Here is a 24,585-nt window from a genome sequence, read left to right as displayed (position 1 = left end):
TTTAGCATTTAGCTTGAGGCCATGGCTCTGGCACCAAGCATCTGTCTCTGTGAGACCCTTTTGGAGGATGCTTGTGTCAGCTGGAGATTCAATTATGGCCCCCAGTTTGCAGTCATCTGCGAACTTTGTCAGCCATAATCCCCCCGTGTTAGCCTGAATCTCAGAGAAGCATATACCAAACAAGAGAGGTCCCAGAACTGAGCCCTGTGGGATGCCACTTGTAACTGGTTTGGATTTGGACATGGCACCTGCAATTCTGACCATGTGGGTTCTATCTCTGAGCCAGTTTGCAACCCATCTTGTGATATAGGGGGTGATATTTAAGCTGGTAAGCTTATTTATGATGCCCGAGTGGGGTATTGTGTCGAAGGCTTTTGTGAGGTCCAGGTAGGCTGTGCGGACTACCTTGCCCTCATCTATGGCTTTGGTAACTGTTTCAAAGAAATCAACTAGGTTTAAGAGGCAAGATCTGCCCTTAACAAAGCCAAATTGGGTAGGGTCCAGTGTCTGGAGGCTCCCAATGTCTTTGTTTATGAGTTCCATGATAATACGCTCCATAGCTTTACAGACCAGACTAGTCAGGCTTATGGGGCGATAATTTCTGGGGTCCATTGTGGCACCACCTTTGTGGAGTTGGACCACTGTAGCTGTACACCATTCTTTGGGTACATATCCTGTAGTAAGGCTAAGTTTGAACAGTGACTTAATGTGAGGGTTCAGTTCTTCTTGGAGCTCATGTACGACACAGCCTGGGACACCGTCCGGTCCCATAGATGCTGTGTTTTTTGCTTTGGAGAGGGCAGCTTTCACCTGTGCATCTGTGATGTCAGGGAGGTTACATTCAGTTGGGATAGGCATTTGCTCCTTTGGGGGGGGGGGGGAGAAGTTTGCACTGAATCTGTCTGCCAGGATGTTGGCTATGTCTATAGGTTCGGTATATTTTGTACCGTTATGCAACAATTCAGAGCATATCTGAGAGTTTCCACCCATGTTCCTGACATAACTAAAAAAGGCCTTGTGATTATCTTTAGTGTCTAGGGCAATTTTTCTTTCGAAGCTGGCCTTTGATGATTTTATGAGGGATCGAAGTTTCTTGCTAATACTGATCAGAGATGCCTTCCCTTTTTGGGATTTTGCTCTGTCATGTAGTAGCTTCCTCCTTCTGTTGTATAGCTTATTTATGGCTGGGGTCCACCAGACCGGTCTCCTGTTTTTGGAGGAGTGAGTCTTGGTTTTATTTGGGATAGCACAATCCATGCATTCCTGCAGGTGCTAGAATGCATTTGTAAAGGATTCTGCGGATTGGGCTGTATTATCCTCTGGCCCAGGGGCTTTGAAGGATTCCACCTCAGTCTTGAGAAGTGCAAAGTTGGCTTTTGAGAAATTCTTTACAGTGATTTTCTTGGCTGGGGGTGGGGACGGGATATGGATGTCCAGGGAAATTTGTTTATGGTCTGATCTTACCAATGAGGTGTTTACCTCTGGTGTGGAACATAGAGTCCCCATGTTGGTGATGACCAGGTCCAATATGTTGTTCCCTCTTGTGGGAGTGGTGACCAGTTGTTCCATTGCATTAGAGTTTATAAATTCAAGGAACCGTTGGGCAAGGATGTTTGGATTTGAGTAGTTTTCCCAGTCAATGCTTGGGTAGTTGAAGTCACCCAATAACATAGTGTTTGGAGAGACCTTCATATTCTCCAGTGTTCTCAGGAATGCCAAGTGGGGTTCCTGTAATAGCGAGGGTGTTCTGTAGCAGGCTACAAACTGAAAGGCAGTTTTGCCCTCTGTTAGTTGCACATGGATGGTTTCCGATGCTTCATGCAGTGCCACTAACCTGGAGGTGTAGGTATCTTTGATGAATATAGATACTCCCCCTCCTTTTGTGCTTCGGTCCAAGTTTTGGGGCTGAAATGCATGGTATGAGTTATAACCTGGTAGTGCTGGGGTGCTCTCAGGAGCCTTGAACCAGGTTTCTGTTACTGCACAGACATCGATTTTCTCCATACTGAGGAGAGCCTCGAGCGCGTGCATCTTGAGGTTTAGACTTCTGGCATTGAGTAGCATTACCTTTAGTTTTTTTATCCTTGGGTTGTCTATGGAGGTGGGTTTGTCCTTTGAGCCTTGCCTAAAAAAGGCATTATGGGGTGGCAAGAGCCTTGGCCAGTATACAAAAGCCTAAGGGTGACAGGTGCAAGCCGTCCCTAGCGAAGCAATGTGGCTTGTCGAGCATGTCATACCAGGCTGACAGACACTGGATCCCCTTTGAATGACACCAATACTTTAGCCAATTGTTGAAACTGGTCATTTTGTCTTTATACTGTGGCATCATTTGTGGTGAGGGCAAGATGCTACTCAAGGTCAGGGTCATACCAGCCTGGGCTACATGGTCAGAGAGCTCCATTATGTCTCTTTTCATGTAGTCCAGGGAGGTATGTCTCAGGTCATTCACACCAGCATGGACAATGACGGAGTCATACTTGTACTTGCTTTGAATTTGATATATATCTTATGGCTTTATTTTATATGGTTTACAATCAAAATGTGGAAGATCAAAATAATTTTGCATCTTTTGATATAACCAGTTAGCCGAAATTGGTAATAAAGAATTACCAAAATTTTGGAAATGGTAACAGAGAATCGACATTTAAACACCAGAAGTTCCAATGTGGAAAGTCCATGTTACCAGTAATGTTTTTGGAGGGGGACAAGCCCCCCTACACCCCCACACCTCCTGCATATTATATATTCCAACTCTGAGATCGCACTACAGTGAGAAAAGGGTACATTTCCCAATCCCCACTGTAGTGCGATCTGTTATTAGAACATCGATTCCACATTAGCGAATGCACACTACCATTCACTAATGTGGACTCAAACATTTCCCAGATTGGCGTTACAAGAACTTGAAAACAGGCTTTCGGCCTACCAAGCTTCGTATAAGAGCCGATCTAAATTTTGATAGTAAACCATTTTATACATAGTTCATGTTGTATGAAATTGATGCCTACTTAAAAACAATGTTGATATGGGCTGCTTTATAGTACATTATTCAGTCAGTACAGTATTAAGAATACAATTATTTCTTGCAAATATCTATACAAAGAGAGAGCAATAAACCATACAAAACATATAGATCTGCTAGTTATTAAAAAACTCCTGTTTTCTATTTACATTTCCTTAAGATTCACAGATATATTTAAGAAGAGTGTGTGTGTGTGTGTGTGTGTGTGTGTGTGTGTGTGTGTGTGTGTGTGTGTGTGTGTGAGGGAGCTTGGACTGTTGTCTTCTTTATTTATTTATAAATGGTAAAAAATGCACAGACTGTCAGATACTTACACCAGGTCCAGGAGGTCCAGGTGGACCTTTGGGCCCAAGCAATCCACGAGGACCCTGAAAGACAGAATCAATACGTTACAAATATTCAGCAAACAAAACATTAAGTGCATTTCCTTTGGTGAAATAAGCAGTTATGAAAATTCATCTGATGCCAAATTTAAATTAAACAGTACTATTTTGGTCCCTTTTTGCATCCAGAGACACATACTTATATCAATATGAAAACACGCAAGTGGTTTTGTGCTATGAAGTCCAATGCAAGTTATAAAAAGAAGGCTTTATCTACAGAAAGTGCTTCAGGAGCATGAATACATGTAGTACTGGAAACCCAGTGAGGACGTGCTTGGTTAAAATTTAAAGATATTCATCTCCCTCTCTCTAGAGTATAAAAATGCTTCTACAATAACAACAATCTAAACAAAATGATTTGACATTATAGTTTTAAAAAAAGGTTTAATTTGTGTATTCTTCTATTAATATATTAAATATATTAAACATTCTGTCCTCTCCACTTTAAAAAAGAATGTTATGAGTTACTATCTGGTGTTTAAATTAAGATAAATGATATATCCAACTAAAGCAGTAGCTATTGATAATATAACCTGGGATGCATTAACGGCTACACTAAGCATACACCATTCTGAGTGAACAGACAACACTAGCATACGTCACACCTTCTTCCTCCTAATTTTGGTTTTCCTACTGATTTTCTTGCAGCCTTAAATACTGCAAGGGGATTAATAAAGGTCACCACAAAGTGCAGACTACATGTACACTTAGTGTAATATTTCTGAGTGACTAGAAATTATAAAAATGTAGCAGGGATGTTCTTGCATACAGGTCATGTACACTGTGCAGGAATTAATGAATCTGGTCTACAATCTTTAAATGTACAAAATCTCTTAAAAGAAAGTTGGAGAAAAACAAGTGTGTGCCAAATAAACTATCCCTTGCTTTCGTATTAACTGTCAGAAGCACCTATTCCTTTATGTTGTAATGCTCATGTACTGCTTTGCTATTTATCCGTCTACTGAGCTATTACTAGCCATTTTGAACCTAAAAATTTCTTTCTGTACATTTTTACACATTCTAGGACTATGCTAAGATGCTGTTTGTCATAACTGAAAAATATATGAAAGTAGAATACATTGCAAATATAGAATGTTATAAACAAAATGAAAAGCAAGTTAAACATGTAGGAATTCATTTTATTTTCATTTACAAGTGAAAAGAAAAATATTTATTGTAGTAACTTACAGGTTCTCCAGGCAAGCCACGTGGGCCAATTTCTCCATCATCACCCTTAAAAAAAAGAAGTCTTCATAATTTATCTTTAAAGTGTACAGCTTTCATTAGGTTTAAGAAATATGTAAATCTAGTCAATTTTCTCACAAAGACAAAAGAAACAATTATTTACTGTAATGCATGCAAACCCAAAACATGTTCTTCTGAAAAGTAAACACAGATTGTGAGAAATATATTTTCTTGTAGTTGAATACAGTCTTACAAGAATCAGAGGGGGTTTCACATACAAAATCAGGTGAAATACTATGTCTAAACCAATATATGATTTTGTCTGCCATAACATCCTATAAGTTCAGTGTGTTCTCTTGCTTCCGTTCTTTTATTTGCTTTTGTTTAGTGTAATACCTCATTAAAGTTTGTATTGTCATTTATTTTCCTTAATGTGGACAGTCATTAATTTTTTTCCAGGAAAAATATATATACACCAGGGAACACATCATGACTAGAGGTATCATTCTAAAAGTAAGGGTATATGAATGACAGGCTAGTTGATACAACAGAAAATATATGTTTTAACTGAAGCATAATCTGGGCATTAGCCCAGATCCCTAAAGGTACTGGTAGTGCCACAGGGATGTTTACAAAGAGAAAATCCTTTCCCTCACCTGTATAGCCAGTACTATTTTCAAACAGAATAGATTAGTAGTTTGGAGCAGTAATACAGACTTACTGCAAAGTTGGAAAGCTTGTTCAAAACATTAGTTAACTGGTCCACTGACCACACTATACAAGTGCCTCATAATGTGACTCCAGAACATTCAGTACATTTATGATGGTGTAATGTGAACAGCAGTGAAGAACTTTTGGGCTGATTTCAGTCATTCTGCCTGCAGTGGTCACAGCAGGCAGCATCTGTGTTGGGGGGGGGGGGGGGTTAATGACAGTGGGCCCTGACAGAGCAATACACTGTGAGCAGGAGAAACTATTTTTGGAGCATCTGCGGTCGTGAGGATATCCGTGTAAAACTGATATATCTATACATCAGGCCAGTGACTCTATGAAGTTATATAGCCACCCTGCTTTTCACAAAAAAAATTAGATATACATATGGCAAGAATGGGCAGCAATATCCAGCAAGGTATTGTCAAGTAACCTGATAAAAGAGGTCAACATACTGAGGGAGGAGAGGAAGATTGTATAAGAAAGCAATGGCTGCTCCTTAGACTATTAAGTACAAACTAGAGTGCTGGGTATGAGGACTCATTGAAATATACTCACTGTAATATAACAGTATAATTAATGTAAGATGAAGGCTGTGACTGCACTGGACACAGGTTGCTAGGATGCATGACTGGCACCTTAGCAAAGATGCCATTTGGAGTCCTGGTATGTATTTAAGCAGTCATGGTCGACATCATGGTTGCTAACTGAATGCTATTAGTAACTGCAACGTAGAAGCTCCTTGCAACAAACTGAAGATGAGTGCCTGTCTGGGAAATGCCCAGGGTACCAAATAAGCTAGCTTCAGTTCTATTGTAATAACATCTAACAGAGACAGGTGTGAACCTAAGTATAATAAAACTGCATGGAATTTGCATGAGAGAGGTGTGAACCTAAGTGTAATAAAACTGCATGGAATTTGCATGGAAGCAAATTCTACACCGGTAAAAGAAAGGATTAAAGGAGTATGGGTCACCTACTACACACCTGGGTATATGCTGCTTTGGAATATTTTGATATGCATGTGATGTCCACTGGATATATTTAAATCCCCGGCACTACTGTGGGGCTCCAGTATTTAGAAGCTGATTGAAATGTTATTAACTTTTAAATAAGATATCATTACTTTGTATATTAGTTTTGGTCTTTCTGAGCAATATACTACCTCAGAACACAAAAGTGCATCTCTATGCATGTATTCTGGATTTGGAGTTTTAGGAACAAGACTCAAGATCAATGAAAGGATGGAATCCTTTCATTGTTTTTGGTATTTGGTTCGATTGGTAACAAGACTCAAGACAAAAGGTTACACCATAAGTCACTAGATGACTTCCTGTACCCTGGGTACTGGATGTCTTCTTTATTACATTCCAAATATTCATATGCTTCATTTATCTGTTTTGGTCTGTATAGCTGTATGTGCACAATACAGTTTTCAACTGATTTCAAAGGCCTGTACTACTGTACTAGGTTTTTTAACTTAGGGCAGTTTAACGGTGCAGCAGATAGATTTTTGTGAACTAAACAGATGTAGTAATAGTAGGTTAGTTTAGTTTTACTGATGAATTAAAAAGATTTAATAATGGACAGTTCTTGATTTATTTACTGATCTGTATGCCTATATATCTCTTTACTGATGGGGTGCATTTAGTCTCTTTAGGAGTTGGAGTACCACGATTACCATTAGTGGGGGATCTTTGGGTCAGTATGCACCTGTAACTCACTGGAGGTACCCATTATTCAGTTTTAATTAAGCATTAATTTACATTAAAGTTATATTGTAATTGAATGAGTTAATATGAAGCCATATTTTGTTTATAGCATATTCCTTTTTCCAGCATTGATGATTTAATAAAACTCAAGTTCTGTAGCGTAATGCCTTTATTAATGAGTCTGCTTTCTGATATAATACAATATATAACACAAACAGATAATCTGGTACACAGGCAGAACTGTGCATCAGTTTTTTCTTCTACAGCTAAGTCCCTTCTCACCAAACTTTATAGGCATATTTGACTAATTTCATATTGCTGTTCAAATACATGAGTAAAACATTAAACATTGTAGTCAAACAGGTAAAAATCCTCTACAGGAAGTTTCCAAACTTGCTGGACAGTGGTTATTATATAGGTGGAAAGAGTCAACTGTGAAAGAATAAATACAAATGAGAAAATGGCAATATAATTTTTATACATTTTGATCACAAGTTAGAAGAAAAAAAAGTTGTTTCTTGATAACTAATTATACTATTCAAGTTAGCATAATCAGTAATGTCTAGGCAACTGGATGAAAATATGCAATATCTTTCAGGAATAAAATTGCAGTACATTAAACAGAGTATCAAAAGACAGGATATCTCTTATCAGTGCAGTCTCTAGTTCCTTTTCCAATAGCAAATTTTCCAATTTTTTTAATATTGTGTATGTATCAGAAAATTCCTGCTGAATTTATGATAAAAATAAAGGGGAAATCAAAGCTAAATGGTACATGCTGTTCATCAGCTCTGTACACCAAGTGTTAAATGTTACTCCTACAATTTATTAGAAGATTTTGAAGGTGATAAACCAGAGGTCAGATTACACAGATTTAATTTCTGCATATATGTAGTTAGGTTTCAGTGTGGATAGAAGTGATTGTACTAAATATCATATGCCATTTCTGCATTGCTTTATGTGATTATGGAGTTCTACTATAAAACTGGTACAAATATGTCTACTGTCCATATGGTGGCTTCACAGGGATGTCCAATTCCCAATACTTAAAATCTTTTTTTTAACATTTCTCAGTGTGTGTGTGTGTGTGTGTGTTTGTGTGTGTGTGTGTGTGTGTGTGTGTGTGTGTGTGTGTGTGTGTGTGTGTGTGTGTGTGTGCGTGTGTGTGTGTGTGTCTGTTTGTTTGTGTGTGTGCTGTCTGTGTTGTCCGTCTGTGTACATGCACGTAAGCATATGTTACTTGCATACTTTATACACAGTTCAGGATATAAAGTATAACACCAAAACAAAATTACTAGATAATATTCAAAAAGATGATAAAATAAAGGAGAAATCAAAGCTAAATGGTACATGCTGTTCATCAGCTCTGTACACCAAGTGTTAAATGTTACTCCTACAATTTATTAGAAGATTTTGAAGGTGATAAACCAGAGGTCAGATTACACAGATTTAATTTCTGCATATATGTAGTTAGGTTTCAGTGTGGATAGAAGTGATTGTACTAAATATCATATGCCATTTCTGCATTGCTTTATGTGATTATGGAGTTCTACTATAAAACTGGTACAAATATGTCTACTGTCCATATGGTGGCTTCACAGGGATGTCCAATTCCCAATACTTAAAATCTTTTTTTTAACATTTCTCAGTGTGTGTGTGTGTGTGTGTGTTTGTGTGTGTGTGTGTGTGTGTGTGTGTGTGTGTGTGTGTGTGTGTGTGTGTGTGTGTGTGTGTGTGTGTGTGTGTGCGTGCGTGCGTGTGTGTGTGTGTGTCTGTTTGTTTGTGTGTGTGCTGTCTGTGTTGTCCGTCTGTGTACATGCACGTAAGCATATGTTACTTGCATACTTTATACACAGTTCAGGATATAAAGTATAACACCAAAACAAAATTACTAGATAATATTCAAAATAGGCGGCCATAAAATATGGCCTTACCCTTTCTCCATCTTCTCCTGCGGGACCTGGAGGACCATGTGGACCAGAATCACCCTAAATCAATAAAAAGCACAAAGTAAACTATCTCAGATTTTGAAGGAGTTTGCTTCCATAACACAACAGTTGATGCATATATTAGGCTACAACAAATGGTTGCACTTAGTCATACTGACGAAGAATTACCAAGCTCCATTAAGTGACGGAGCTTAACATTTCACCTGAATAGCATCATAACTAACATAATCTCTTCCTGTACAAGGGGTAAATAAGTATTGTCAGCTAATAGCTGCCAGACAACTTACCTGAGTAGAGCATAGAGAGACTGTTTTCCCTAAAAGACACTCACTTTACCTATAGCATTTCAGCAACAATCTCAAAAGTGTGATGAAATACAAAACTTAATTTTGTTATGGTCTGTGCAGCGTGCACATATAATTTTCTGATAACTCATTCAAGAGATGCCTACAGAATAGGTTTGTGGTTGCACTTTGAACTTTGTGATGTGAGACTATGAGGAGTTTAACAGTTTAATTAACAATATTCCTTTTACCGGTTTACATAAAACATCAGGAAAATATCATTCCCAACAAACAACCTGGAAGAACATGACTTTTTTTCCTTTCATTGCCATTTAGTTGGTTACAGTTCACAGGGTCACAGACCTTGACTGAATCTGTAATATTCTTTAGCTTGGGAGGGATGCAGAAGATTCCTAGCTGCCAAAAGACAATATGTAGCCGGGACTGATGTGTAGTGCTCCCTTTATTTTCCATTTGGGACTTATGTTTCATGCTCCCTATATTTTCTATTCAGGATTGTTTTTCTTTCTGATGTTATGTGTGACATTTTCTGTTCCTGTATGCTTTATATAATCAAGAAAATGTGTCTAATAGTTTGCAGGAAAAGGAGAACTTATAAGAGTACAGTAATATTATTGTAGTAAACAAGATAAGACATAGTAGCAAGGAAAGAAAGAGGCAGAAATGTAACTTAGGATGTTGAAGATGGGTGCATGAGACACAGCAGGAAGAAGCAAACTGCCCTTTGTAAGGACCAGGCAGTGAAATAAGATGACCATGTATGCCTGTCTTGTTCACAACTTTGTAATAAAGGAGACTGACCAGAACGTTTAATATCCGCTTAATTAAAGTTATAAAAGGCAGAGAGCTGTTACTGTAGAGAAAAATATATATAGTCAGCAATGCAATTTACTGACTTTATCCACAGAAGGCTTATGTGAGGTCTAACTAGATAAATATGATTGGATATTAGAAAGCATTGTGATATGTGAGGTCTGAACTTTAAGATGCTCACGGGATGTATAATTTAGTACTTCTGCTGTCCAGATTTAGTTTTGTGAAGAAAAAAGTAGAATTTCTTAAATATCCACATATCCACATATTTTCACCCATGGAATAAGAGGAAAATTAAGTGGCCTTAGAAATTTTTGTGCACTCTTCTCAGGATGATAATCTTATCATCCTTTTTGTAAAGTCTTCAGTTGCAGAAAACAGATGGAAACCAATCCAAAACAATCTTTAGTCAGCCAGCAACATCAAATAAACAAGGTAAACTCTTAATTAATAACTCCTGAGAAAAACATACAAATCTTGAATGAAAAAATAAAGACAGAGAATTTTTAATTAGCAAACTGCATGAAGAAATTCAGAATAATAACAAAGAGGATCTTCTGAATGCATTTAAATGACAGAACATAATAGTCTCTGTGATATTTGAAGGATTAAGAGATGATTAACTTTTGCCTTACATTAAAACAACACAAACAAACAAACAGTCTGTATTGTCCTTTGCTGAAGGAAATGAAGGAATTTACAAAGTAGGGAGAAAGTAATGAAACAAAGTGAATAGATTTATTAATTTATTTGCATTTGTTTATTGAGAAAATCTGGCTGGCTGAAAGACTTTTTCATTGCAAGCCAGGGGAGGAAAGCGATATTACTATGCAATTTAAAAAATAACATTCAGTATTACAGCATTAAAGTACAGCTAATAAAATGTTATACAATAGAAGTAACATTACCATGTAGTATTATCTAATAAAAATTCTTTATATTAAAAATATTGCTGTACAATTCAGAAAGCTTATAATATACACAGATAGAATTACTGTGGAGTTCAAAAGTTTGTTGAAGTTTCACAATAAAAGTGTGTCCCATATTAATTTGTAGAGCAGTAGTATTAATATAAATTAGAGTGATGTCGCTTTGAAGAAATTAACTTACAGTTTCACTGCTTCTTACCAAAACTAAAAACAGGTAGTAAATATAAACAAGAATAACAGAGGAATAACATGGAAGAATATTACAACAAAACACTTTGATGACTTCTCTTCAAAGAAATCATTCATGGAAAACAGAAACCATATTCATGTAGGACTGAATTATTTAAATGTGGAATATTAGCATAACCTCTTGTTATTAACTTGAATTTTCAGGTCAGAAATTTTTAAATACATTAAAAGAAACTGCCTTTTAAGCAGTACTAATTCACAGAAATAATACACAAAGATGTCAGAAACTGAACCCACAGAGATGGAAAGGGAAGAAAACAAAAGAAGCCAATGAGGAAATTTAAGATCTCCTCATAGTCAGCATGATGGAAAAGAATAATGGAAGACAATAAGTAAAACAGAATTTATAGTGGGAAGAACTGCTTTTCTCCTAAACCATATAAACATCATCAATGGTAAAATAAAACATTGCCAATATCAAAAGAGAGTCTAGCGAGATGATATGCAGAGATAAAGATTTAAACACCAGTAGAAACCAGTAAAGCTCATAATGTGAGTATTTTTCAGAAGTCTCAAATGATTTTGATATTGTTGGGCAGTAGATGGCGTATCAAAATGTGATACTAATGAGGAAACAAAAAAAAGAAGTAACGTATAGATAAAACAGAAAAGAGGTTAGAAATATTCAGGATTTAACTGAAATAAAGTTTTAATTCATATATGAACAAAATATATATTTGTGATTGCTTTTGAGCACTTTACCCTCATTTTTTTCTCAGAACAAAATCAAATTTATTTATTGTCCTGTTGCCCTGGATGACTTTACTCTGCAGAAATGTGTAAGAAACTAAAATTTACACTTACATAAAAACATCTTGAAAGCGTTGTTACTTTGTTCATATGAATTATCTTTATGGCTGTTGTTAAATTTCAAAGGAATTTTGTTTAGAGCTTTGCCAAGCACATCCTCATCAGTTGTTTGTTCGTTTTTTTTTTCTGTGATGTGAAGCATAAACCCAGTCATATAAAACAATAATCCAAACAGAAGTATACTAATTTGGCCAGAGTTGTCAGTTGACCTGTTGCACCTCATATCATTATATAATCTCATACTGACCTCTAACCTGATTACTGGAAGTGCAACTTAAAAGCAAGATGTTCTTCATGTTTCACTGTTGCAGTCATCACATTTGGGTTATCTGCTTGCAGTAGCCCTCAGTCGGCCTGATTATCAAAGTCTTGGGTCCTGTGTCGGTTGCTGTCTCATCTTCTGTGACGTCAGGTAGTCAGGGGTATAAAGCATGCAGCCTATGCCATTACATCAGTTTTTCTTGCCATGCGGTGCCCGAAGCAGAAGCAGTTTACAAGTGCCGGTCAGCCGACTCCTGAAATTTTCATTTTTGAGTTTCAGAACCAAAGTCTTCAGCTAAAGCCAAGTACCCCATTGGGGAAACTTTTTTGTGCTCTAAACCGATGTCAGTAAAAGTCAATAATTGTATTTCTTTGGAAAGCAAATACCACATGAAGATTTTCATTCGTACTGCATTCCTTGCCTAGGCCCTAACCATGACGTACCTCGCTGTCGGTTTTGTGCCTTATTTAAACCACAAATTATTCGTCATCGGTACATTTTCACTTCTAAATATTTTGGTACTTGGTTCAATTATCCAAATATGTCTTTGGTAAGCCACCCGACTACTGACATTTTAAAAAACACAAAGATAAAGACAGAGACAGGCCGCCTAGGTCCAAAGCTGCCAACGATGCTTCTCCTAAGCTAGTCACCAGTTCACCGGTACTCAGTGAGGCGCTTTCAAAGCCCCTGATACCCGCTACTTCAGATTCACAGGCCTCTACTGAGACCCATTTGGAGTCCGGTATGCCGCAAGAAGCTTCAACTGTGGAACCTGCAGATGTCTCTACCTTGAATGGGTCCAAAGCCACTCTGCAGGCACCGGCTTTTGAGGGTGTATTCAGGTCTACTGACTTGCATATTAAACTGATGCCAGCTTCTTTTTCTAGGCCTAAAACTCGAACCATCCCTAGGAAACTGACGCCCAGACTGCATGGTCAGGCCTCGATGCCTATAAATACAAATGATAAGAATGGCTGAAGACCTTATTACTTTAATCAGGGGAAGCCAATCTTCCACCTCTAAGAGACCTAGGACTGAATTTGCTTATGATACTTCTGACCAGGATTCTGAAATGTCTGTCTCCTCTGATGACCAGGATTTACCCTTATCTACCAATGAGGATTCTGATGCAGAGGACTCTATTCCCTCTATTTCTCCCCCAGAGGATTTTTCTTTTGGTGAAACCTTGCATACTCTTGGGGAGCATTTTCACTGGGAAAGCCAGGATTACTCTGATTCTAAAAAGAGGCTTAGAGATTTCTTACTCCTGCCCCCAACACAGGCCTTTAGTTATCCCTCCTGTGCTGGACATTGTTGACGATGCCTTTTCGGAATCTAGCTTGGCCTCTGACTCTTTACCTCCTGCTCCCAGAAAACCTGATAGATATTACAGGGTTCCTGATCCTCACAAGTTCCTTTTTAAAAATCCTACTGCAGATCCTAAGACAATTTCATAGGGACCCAAGGGCATTAAGGCTACTACTGCCAAAAATCCTGCCCACTCTAATAGAAATTCCAGGGCCCTGGATAGATGGGGTAAGAAGGTATACTACTCTGCAGCCTTGACCATCAGGGCCTTAAATTGCCAGTTTCATATGTTAAAGTATCAGCAGCATATTACTGGATTGATGTTGATTCCTGATTGTGCTGAAAATAAGGATTTACAGGATTTAATGCATTCTACTGAACAGGTTGGAAAACATACTTTGCAATATGGTTTTGATTCACTAGAGGCATCTTGCAGGGCTGCTGTCACTGAGTCTGTACTTAGAAGGCATGCTTGGTTTAAGGAGCAATCTTTGCCAGATCATGTTAAAACTAAATTGCTGGATGCTCCCTTAAATTAGGACTGCCTGTTTGGTGACAAAGCAGAAGACGTTCTTAAAAAGATGGAGGTAAAAGCTAAATCTATGCAAACTGTTAAATATTTCTTACAAGTGCAGCCTCCTAGATTTAGTAGGCATTGGCCCAAAAAAATTGGTCCTTTCCTGCCTCTTCCAGGCCTTCTCAGTTCAAACCAGCAGAACACCCAGGCTTCAGTCCTAGTGTACTCACAGGACTAAGCAGTGAGGGGCTCCCACTTCCAAATCAGGGAGTAGTAAGACTCCCACCTATGGCAAGCTGTCTCAATGACTTAACTTTAAAACTTCCAAGCACTTCTCAACTGACTGCTCCTTTAGGGGGAAAGATTGCTCTGCAGGCAGAAAACTGGAAACTCATTGCCCAGGACAAATGGGTTTTAAACATAGTTTCCCAAAGATACAGATTTCACTTCCACACGCTGCCAACCACAAACAGTTGGCCAGATCTACCCCCAAATCAGTGGGCAGAGGCTCAAAAGCAAGTACTCTCTCCCTTAAGAATAAAGGCTATTCAGACTGTACCAGAAGAGAAAAAGGGACAAGGTTTCTACTCAAGACTTTTCCTGGTATCCAGAAAAGACAACTCATGGCATCCTTTCCTGGACCTGTCTATCCTAAACACCTTTTTGGTGATTCCAAAATTCAAGATGGTAACTCTTCAACAGTTGCTTCCCATGATAGGCAAAGATGCCTGGTTGGCAGCACTGGATTTAAAGGAAGCCTACCTGCACATCCCAATCAGGGAATTTTGCAGAAAATACCGATGCTTGAAAGCAGGCTGCATGCACTGTCAGTTCTCTGCACTGCCCTTTGGCTTATCTACTGCACCTAGTGTATTCACAAAGTGCCAAGCTCCAGTCATTGTATTTTGCAGGCAAAGAAATATTCAAATATACCCATACATGGACAATTGTCTAATTCAGGCAGAAAGCCAGGACATACTTCTGAATCATCTGGCATTTGTACAAAAGGTGTTAACTTGTTTGGGGTAAACCATAAACGAAAAGAAATCACATCTGGTACCCTGTCAACAAATTATATTCCTGGGAGCAAGCTTGAACACAACTTCCCAGGTGGCTTTCCTCATGCCAGAGAAACAAATTCATTTGACAACTTACTTCAAACTAGTGGCCAGAAAAACCCTGCTATCTGCAAGGCAAATACTGCAAGCCTTGGGGTTCATGGCCTCATGCATTCTACTAATTCCATATGCAATCCTGCATATGAGGAAACTACAATGGTATCTAAAAAGCCTATTGTGTCAACATTCTCAGCATCTAGAAGCAATGATTCCTCTCATACGTTGCCTATGGTTAGAATTCCTTTGGTGGGCAGAGGCCTGCCACCAAAACAAGGGACTTCCATTCACTCTACCCCCTGTCGCCCAAACCCTAACAACAGATGCATCAGACTATGCATGAGGGGCTCACCTGGCAGGGAAGTGCATTCAGGGCAAATGGAACCCAAGTCAAATGCACCTGCATGTCAATCAAAAAGAAATGTTAGCTGTACAGAATGCTCTGACAGCCTTCAAGGACCACATTCTTGCAGGACAATTAATGGTAAAGACGGATAACACCACTGTTATGTGGTACATAAACAAGCAGGGGGGTACCCATTCTTACCCCCTCTGCAGACTAGCCATGGCTCTGTGGAACACAGCCTTGAGCTACTAAGTGCATCTACAGGTTCAATTACTGCCAGCAAAACTAAATACACTGGCAGATGAACTAAGCAGAAATCTCATGGACCCACACGAGTGGAAACTGGAACCAAAGATTTTCAACATGTTGCTCAACAAATGGGGGATCCCAGATATAGACCTGTTTGCTTCCCCCCAGAACTACCAATTGGACAAATTCTGCACAAGGACTTCCCACAAACAAGCTTGGAAAGTGGATGCTCTGTCCTTCAGCTGGAAAAATCTATCAGTTTATGCCTTTCCTCCTCTGCCTCTCCTCTCTAAACTACTACTAAAGATCAAACAGGACAAACCAAGGATGATACTGATTGCACCAGACTGGCCACGCCAACACTGGTACCCCCCTTTGCACAGTGTGTCACAGCTGGCCCCATGGCACCGACCTCAGACACCTACCCTACTTTCTCAGCAGGAGAGCCAGATTCTGCACCCCCAACTTCAAACCCCGAACCTGGCAGCCTGGCTAATTACCTAATCTCTCTGTTACCATCCCTCAGTAAACAAGTGTTGGATGTCATTTCCGAGGCAAGGAGGCCTAGTACTAGAAAATCTTATGCTGAAAAATGGAAAAGATTCTGTGCCTGGAACCAAACTCAAGGGATGGCCACAGGAGCACCCAATTTACCTCAGATTCTTCAATACTTAACTGAGATGCTTCACAAGGGCCATTCCTTATCCTCCATCAGAAATCACGTCTCAGCCATTTCTGCTCATTACCACATAGAACCACCCCTTTTTTCTCACCCACTGCTTAAGCAGTTCCTCAGAGGGGCCAAAAACGTAAGACCCCCCCAGGAGAGCCTCAGCACCAGCCTGGGGCTTTAATTTTGTATTGGAAAAACACACTTTTCCTCCTTTTGAGCCAGCTGCAACTCCACAGTTAGAATTCCTTTCTTGGAAAACAGCTTTCCTTTTAGCAATCACTTCAGCAAGAAGGGTATCTGAATTACAGGCCCTTATGGCAGTGGAGCCTTTCATTATCTTTCGTGCAGACAGGGTGTCCATCAGGACCAATCCCTCTTTCATGCCCAAGGTGGTATCCAGTGTGGCTCTTAATCAGTCCATTCATTTGCCAACCTTCTTTTCTAATCCACAGAACAAAGGGGAACAGATACTGCACTCCTTAGATGTGCACAGACAACTTAGATTTTACTTGAACAGGACTAAACCTCAAAGGAAATCTGAACTGCTGCTGGCATTTGCTGTAGGGGCAGAGGAGAAGGCTATTTCAAAACAAACCATTTCTAAATGGATAGGCAATTGCATTCATTTCTGCTATAAACACAATGGAAAACCTGTCCTACAGGAGATTAGACCCCATTCAACCAGGGCTACATCTATCTCTACAGCCTTTCTCAGAAGTGTCCCTTCCAGAGACATCCTAGAAGCTGCTACCTGGAGTTCTCTACATACTTTCACCAAGCATTACCGTTTGCTTATTTTCTGTAAATCCACAGCAGGCTTTGCCACTGCAGTCTGCCTTATAGCTGGTCCTAATGCTATCTAAATTCCTCCTCCCATCCTTAGCTTTGGGAATCTACCCAAATGTAATGACTGCAACAGTGAAACACAAAGAACATAGTACAGTTGTGTACACTTACCATAAATGTAGATGTTCAAGTGTATTCACTGTTGCAGTCCTGGTTACCCTCCCTCCAGCCCCCTTACTTCTTTTGGCTATACCTCTATTCTCCTTTACTATACTTAAAAGCTTTTTGGTGTATTTTCTTTTTTGTTGGAGGTATAACCTTGTATAAATATATATATATATATATATATATATATATATATATATATATATATATAAATATATATATATATAATTGCTTCCCATTAAGGGGGGGGCATCTGACATCTGTGGCAAGAAAAACTGATGTAATGGCATCAGCTGCATGCTTTATACCCCTGACTACCTGATGTCATGGAAGATGAGACAGCAACTGACGCAGGACCCAAGACTTTGATAATCAGGCCGACTGAGGACTACTGCAAGCAGATAACCCAAATATGACTGCAACAGTGAATACACTCGAACATCTACATTCATGGTAAGTGTACACAACTGTACTTTGTGTGGTGTCTTTAGCAGTTCAAGTTGATGCATTTTTTTGTTTTCCAAAAAGAAAGAAAAAAATGTCTTCTTAATGGTAGCTGGGTGACTGAGACTCATTAGCAACGTCCACAATATACAAACAGGTTACAAGGCTCCAGTATATCTCAAAAGGTATAATCCTATCATCAAAGCTTCAACCAAATGAAGTGAACTAGTCAAAGCTTTAGTGGAAAGAAGAAAAAAAAGCACTTTTGAAAGGGAGGAAGCACCCCCCCCCCCCCACCAAACACATGCACACTTTTTTTCCTTTCTACTTGTTTGTACTAACATCAGGGTCACTCAAACAAAGTGATAAAAAGAAAAAAAAAAACAAAATATTACATAACATGAAGGGAAGCATTGCTGTAGTCAAGAAGCTGAAATTGGGGAATCAAACTGAGTTAAAGCTTCATCCACCCAACACAACCACGATGCTCACACATGTAAGTTAATATGATGCTGTCCCTGAGACTGAGATAGTCAATACTATGATAGGGGTGTTCTGTAATACTACGCAATGCAGGCAACACAGACACAAAGGTGAGCAACTTAGTAGGCATTACTCATATGCTGGACAGTGTCTGCAGTAGGAGTCAGGTGTTCTGCATTATTATACCCTGATGGGATGATTCTGCAAAAGGGACAGGATGCTGCTGATAAATTATGTATTGCATGATGATGGATGCAATATGGGGTTGGGAATACAAGTATTTTATATATATGCCGCACTGGAACTACAGAGAGTGAGGTAGAGTATAATATATGCATGTGCAGAGGAAGGATGCACATTAGGAGGGGGCACTAAACAGTTTACAAATGTCTGGAGGACAGGTATGCAGTGAATGGGTACTTTTATATCTTGCACAGAGCTGCAGGTGAAGCTTTTATAGAAAGTGCGTGTGTTCTTCACTGTATTACAATTGGGGATATTACAACTGGGGACAAGGATTACTAATAAAGTATAGTCTGAAGGTACAGCTTGCACTTTCCATACCTTTAATGGATTTGCTATGTATCCTAGCTAGTATAGCTTTGAAGTCTGCGTAGCTGTTAACTCTGCAATGTCACCAGAACAGTGCTGCATTCACAGTGACTAGCTCATCATGGGTATCAGCACATCCATGCTACGTACTGTTCAAATATGATAGGGGTATGGATGCTTCATGAATTCCACCATCTTTCACTTATAAAATATTAGCAACAAATAACTGCAGTGTGCCATTTTTACAAGCACTGTGTGTGCACTAACATATATACTTAAAATCACACTTATTTAATTTTTTTAGTACTGCTTCAGCTGTTGTCATTACATACATTGCACAGACATGAAATACATTGTGTGTTAAGCAGATTAAAAAAAGTTGCCAGTAACAAAAACTACTTATTTTCTCTCACACTTGTAAGATTATAAAATATACATCTGATCCAAGAACTAAGCACCTATAACAGGTGAGAGACATATTGGAGACAGCCTTACAAAACATATATAACAAAATGAAATTAAATCCGAAGCAGCAAAGTATGCTGAGTATTTGAGAACAGAGCCTTTTGTTAACTTATTCAGTACTTGTACAATGTCTTCCCTTGTAGCAATTTTTATCCACTAGTTTATGTTTACAGAGTACAAAAAAAATCATAATTATTTCTAAAAATAAATCAAAACATTATACATCATCAGTGAAAAGTAATACAATGAAAGTATTTACAGATAATATCTGGAAACATCTGTTTTGAACTGACAGTGATTGATTACATCCAGGATTCTTTGTTACAATGATATAAGTAGGGAAAAAGCAACTTACTCTGTTTCCTTTTTCACCAGGTAGTCCAGCCAAGCCATCAAATCCCCTGTCACCCTAAAAGAAGCAAGAAATTAGCTAAGTTATTGCTCGTCACATAGAGAACATTAATTCTTGAAAATTAATATGTATATGAAAACAGACTTGGAAACCAGCATGATTTATTGTAATTCCCTGGGTTTTCTGGAAGCAAACTAACTTGCTGGTAGTCAGGAGTCTACACAAAGGCATACTTCTAAAACTGCAGAAGGTAGTTCAAGAAATGTCTTGCTGTTTTCCACCCAAATTGAACCCCCTCTTTATCATATATTCCATATTCTGTGGAAGCTCATGATGCAGAGACCTACTTATTTTCTATTTCAGGAGGTTACCCCTGCTCAGGTGATGATATTTTTGGAGGATATGTCAGAATTGGGTATCCCAGAAAGGCAACATATGCATTCCTGGTTAATTAAGATGTCTCCTCCACTTATTTATAATCCACTGACAAAAGTGTACAACCACCCCCTGATCTGTCAGCTACTCCCAAATGACTACACATCTGCAGCAATGGTTCCCATACCAAAACTGACCACCCACCATCATCCTGTGGCTACAGACCATTGTCAGAACTCCCCATTCTCGACAGAAATGCTGGATTATAGACAAGCACTAAACTACCACAATGCCTTTCATTTGCTGTCATACACACAGCATCATTTTAAATTCCAGATAGGCGATGAGTACTTTATCAGCTACTTGTCAACAGAAAGAATCCTAAAAAAATATATATACATATATATATATATATATATATATATATATATATATATATGTATGTAGATATATATATATATATATATATATATATATATATGTATGTAGATATATATATATATATATATATATATATATATATATATATATATAAATATAGGTAACCCACTATAGGCAAAGGTGTTTGAGTCTGCAAATTTTGCTGTTTCACTATTGTATGCCAAACAGAATGCTGGCATTGCTAAGAACCACTTTACTGATGTTTGCATTATGTATTATGAATTATTCTATAGGTGCAAAAAAAGTCAAAGTCAGATTAGGGAACAATTTGTCCACTTCTGCAAATGCTTATACAAGAGTGTCCCTAGAATCACTTGGGGGTCTACAAAAGTTCAAGATCACACAATTATTTTAAAGGTGGATTATGACTTTACTTACCACACTGACCAGCTAGGTCAGCTAAAACATTTGGAGCTAAAAAATCATCAGTGCTGTTTGTTGCTGCCTTTATTGTGAAATTTGTAGATGCAAAGTGGACAATTTGGTTGCCCTTTGGCACCTGACTTTAGAATACTAGTCCATTTGAACTGGACTCTGACTTTAACTTATTGTGTTTTATGGATGGGTCATTTTATATATATATATATATATATATATATATATATATATATATATATATATACAAGCTCAAATGTGCATTTCCATGTGTACACAAGGTAAGGGTATTAAATGCTTTTGATAGCATAAATTGTAGTTGTACTGCTGAAGTATTATTTTTATGATAAATCCTTAATTCTAATCTATATGAAATAACATTATCATTTAGTTAATTTCTAAGCTGCCTGAAGAGCTTGCTGTGGTTCTTTTCCTTCAATTCTCAATAAACTACCTTATCACACAGTCAAAAAGGATAGGGCTTGATTCTTACCCAAGGAAAATTGTCTAGCCTTAAAATTTCCTCACGGCAGCTAGCCTACTACTTACCTATGAATGTATTAATCACAGAGAAGAGTCTTTTAAACTAAATTGATACCTTTGGTCCTGTTTGTCCTGGCATTCCTCTGGCACCATCACTACCAGCTCGACCCTGTAAGAAAACAGCAAAGGATAAAATACATTAACAAACTGGATATAAATCAGGGTTACATAATCCATCCAATCACCTTTGTGTATAGTAGCATAGCTTTACAGGTATAACACTCCAAAGTACCATAATATACTGACAATTAATGTACTGGAAAAGTTATGTGCAAACTATAAAGGCTAATTGAATCATGTTTTATTTGTGTGTTATAAAAATTCCAGACTCTGAGGAGATTGAAGATGGCAAAAAAGAATCTTATCTGCCTGGCTTTGTGCATAGAGAAGTAAATTCCTGAGCATGACCCAGATGACCCAAGTTCAAAAGAAAGTTATACAGAATAGGATGGAAATGACATGGGGATACTAACTTGCCCATCCAGGAGGAATGGAGTGGTGGTCCTGGCCGACTGATCACCACAAAGCAAATGGAAACTTGCAAGGCATTGAAATGCATTCAGAATCAGAAACATAAGCTTGTCTATAACAAGCTGTGATGTTAACCATCATTACCATGTAGGTGGAAGCAGCTACACACATTGTAGGGCACTGGTGACCTTCACGGTTATGCAGGTGCCCATATCAGCTATGAGTGGCATTAGGGTATAAAAGAAATCGAAATTTTAGGATGGACAGTCCGATATCTGAACACTTCAATATTGTTCATAATGGCAGGATGGATTCTTTATTTTTTTGTGCATTAGCCCAACCTAAATTTTATAATGCTGGCAATTTTTTACAAAATTTATTAAATTTAGAGAGTAGGTTTATATTGAAGTTTGGTACTCTTAAACCTAGGGGCTTAAATTTGGAAATGAATCTCACAATTTAAGACAGTAAGATATTATCTATTTAGAATTGCTATTTATTCACATTATTTTTGTGTTGTTTTTTGGTGGTGTTGATTATGTGATTTTTCATATGTATAGCATTTACTTATGCATGGTCTCTTTAAAAATCCTTGATTGTATAAAATTGTTTAATTGATTGATTAAGTTATTGGTTTGATGCATTTAGTATATAAGATGCAGCAACTGTTTTTGTGGTTATTCCTTTGAAGGCATTCTGCCGAGGTACCAGAAGAATAAATTGTTGCAGCATCCCAGCTCCTGTGGTTTGTTTATTATAATTCGTTCTCGTGGTTTTTCTGAAATATAAAAAGTCCCAATACTCGATCCAAAAAGTGCAAAACGGTTATTTAACCATACAATGGAAAGCCAGTAAGTGCTTTCGTCCTATCAAAGAACTTCATCAGACAATCCAAACAAAAAACGCATACATTTTTATACCATCGTACACATAGTCATCATTATTAACCACACCTCATTAAAGTAATAAGCAGCAATGAATATATTAAAACATAAATAAATAAATACAAGAACAAAACATATATATAATATATTAAGATAATAAAAAGTATCTACTAAAAGCTCTTAATTTCAGGTCTATTCTAATATCGAACCGTATGCATTGAAAATTTAAAACATCGAACATTCAGAACAGCAAATTTTTTCCTAGGGAAAAAATCTGCTGTTCCAAAACACATACACACAACACAAGCACACCAAACAAACAGTACTCCACACACATACACCTAAACTCTAACACCTAACCCTACACTAAACTATACATACACCACTAACTATCCACTTACCTTAACCCAAACCCTAACCCTAACCCTAACCCTAAGGTCCGTCACTATTGCACAGTCACCTCAACCGTGCCCTAACCCAAACTCATCTACCCCATCCTAACTCTCACGTCCACACAATCGCACACTTACCAGACCCGCGCCCTAACCCTAACTCACCTAAGCCGCCCTAACCCTCACGTCCACACAATCGCACACTTACCTGAACCCGACCCGTAACTTTCCACCACAGTGCTGAAAATGCAGAAGCAACAGAAACAGACAACTGAATTCTTTCCCTAGGAAAAAAGTTTTTAAGGTTTACTCATCAGTTTAATTTATATGAAATAGCATTTTTAGATTTTTTTTAACTAAAGATTATAATAAACAGAAATTTACTTCAAGGATATATAGAAAGGAAACATATTCAAATTCATTATTACATTTCACCAGTACCCACCCATATAAACAGAAAAGAGCAATAATAAAAGGGCAGTTTGTTCATGCAGCCCGAATGGTATCAGAGTTAGAAGAATTTTTTAATGAATGTGATATTTTAAAAGGCATTTTTTTGAAGAGAGGATATCCCGCTGAGGTTGTAAATGAGATTTTATTGGAAGTAGCAAACAAAAGATAGAGGAAGTTTTATGCTCCCCTTTTATCTGATTCATCAAAAAATAAGGGGTATGGGATGAATGAAATTTTTAGTAATATTGTCCATGTAAATAAGGATTATAGTATTTCATTTATTACCACATTCACAATAGATAGTGTAGACATAAGGGGTATTTTAAATAAAAACTGGTCTATTTTGACACGGGATAGAAATATAAGACACATTTTGCAGAGAAGCCTGTTATAATATACAGAAAGGGTAGGAATTTGAAGTGTTTATTTGAGAAAAAAATAATCAAATAATATAACTAAAAAAGGACAGATGAGAAAATGTGGAATGTGTCGTTACTGTAAATATGTCAAAGAAGGGGAGGTATTTAAGGTTAATAATATGTATATAAGTCCAATTTTAATTGTAACTCTGAAAGTGTTATATATTGTGCCCTTTGTAATCAATGTAGTGGTTTCTACATTGGTAAAACAGATAGGAAGCTAAAAAAAAGTATATATGAGCATTTATATGAAATAAAAACTCACAAGGACACAAATGAATTATATAAGCATATTTTGGAGTATAATGAACATTCTTTTAGTTTTTGTATTACAGATAATATTGTTATTGATATTATAGGTGGTGCATGGTCGACTTTACTTGAAAGAAGGGAATTATACTGGCAGTTGTTATTAGATTCTACCAATTGGCCAGGATTAAATGA

At 37.8% G+C, this 24,585-nt stretch overlaps 1 protein-coding gene across 2 annotated transcripts in view; it reads right to left on the bottom strand.

The window, feature by feature from the left end:
- The window catches only part of COL5A1 (collagen type V alpha 1 chain), a 1,013,097-nt gene that overhangs the window by 334,644 nt on the left and 653,868 nt on the right, over positions 1-24,585 (bottom strand). For both annotated transcript variants that reach the window (XM_044058757.1, XM_044058756.1), the window contains exons 17-21: positions 21,578-21,631; positions 19,792-19,845; positions 8,948-9,001; positions 4,594-4,638; positions 3,337-3,390 (exon numbers count right to left, since the gene is read on the bottom strand). In XM_044058757.1, coding sequence (XP_043914692.1) covers positions 3,337-3,390; positions 4,594-4,638; positions 8,948-9,001; positions 19,792-19,845; positions 21,578-21,631 — 261 coding nt within the window. The remainder of the gene's footprint in view (positions 1-3,336; positions 3,391-4,593; positions 4,639-8,947; positions 9,002-19,791; positions 19,846-21,577; positions 21,632-24,585) is intronic.

Source organism: Protopterus annectens, chromosome 16.part0 (assembly GCF_019279795.1).
Source record: "Protopterus annectens isolate FY-2018-M chromosome 16.part0, PAN1.0, whole genome shotgun sequence".
Classification (NCBI taxonomy): Eukaryota; Metazoa; Chordata; order Ceratodontiformes; family Protopteridae; genus Protopterus; species Protopterus annectens.
The sequence above is the reverse complement of the archived record's forward strand: the minus strand, read 5'-3'. Positions and strand labels throughout refer to the sequence as shown.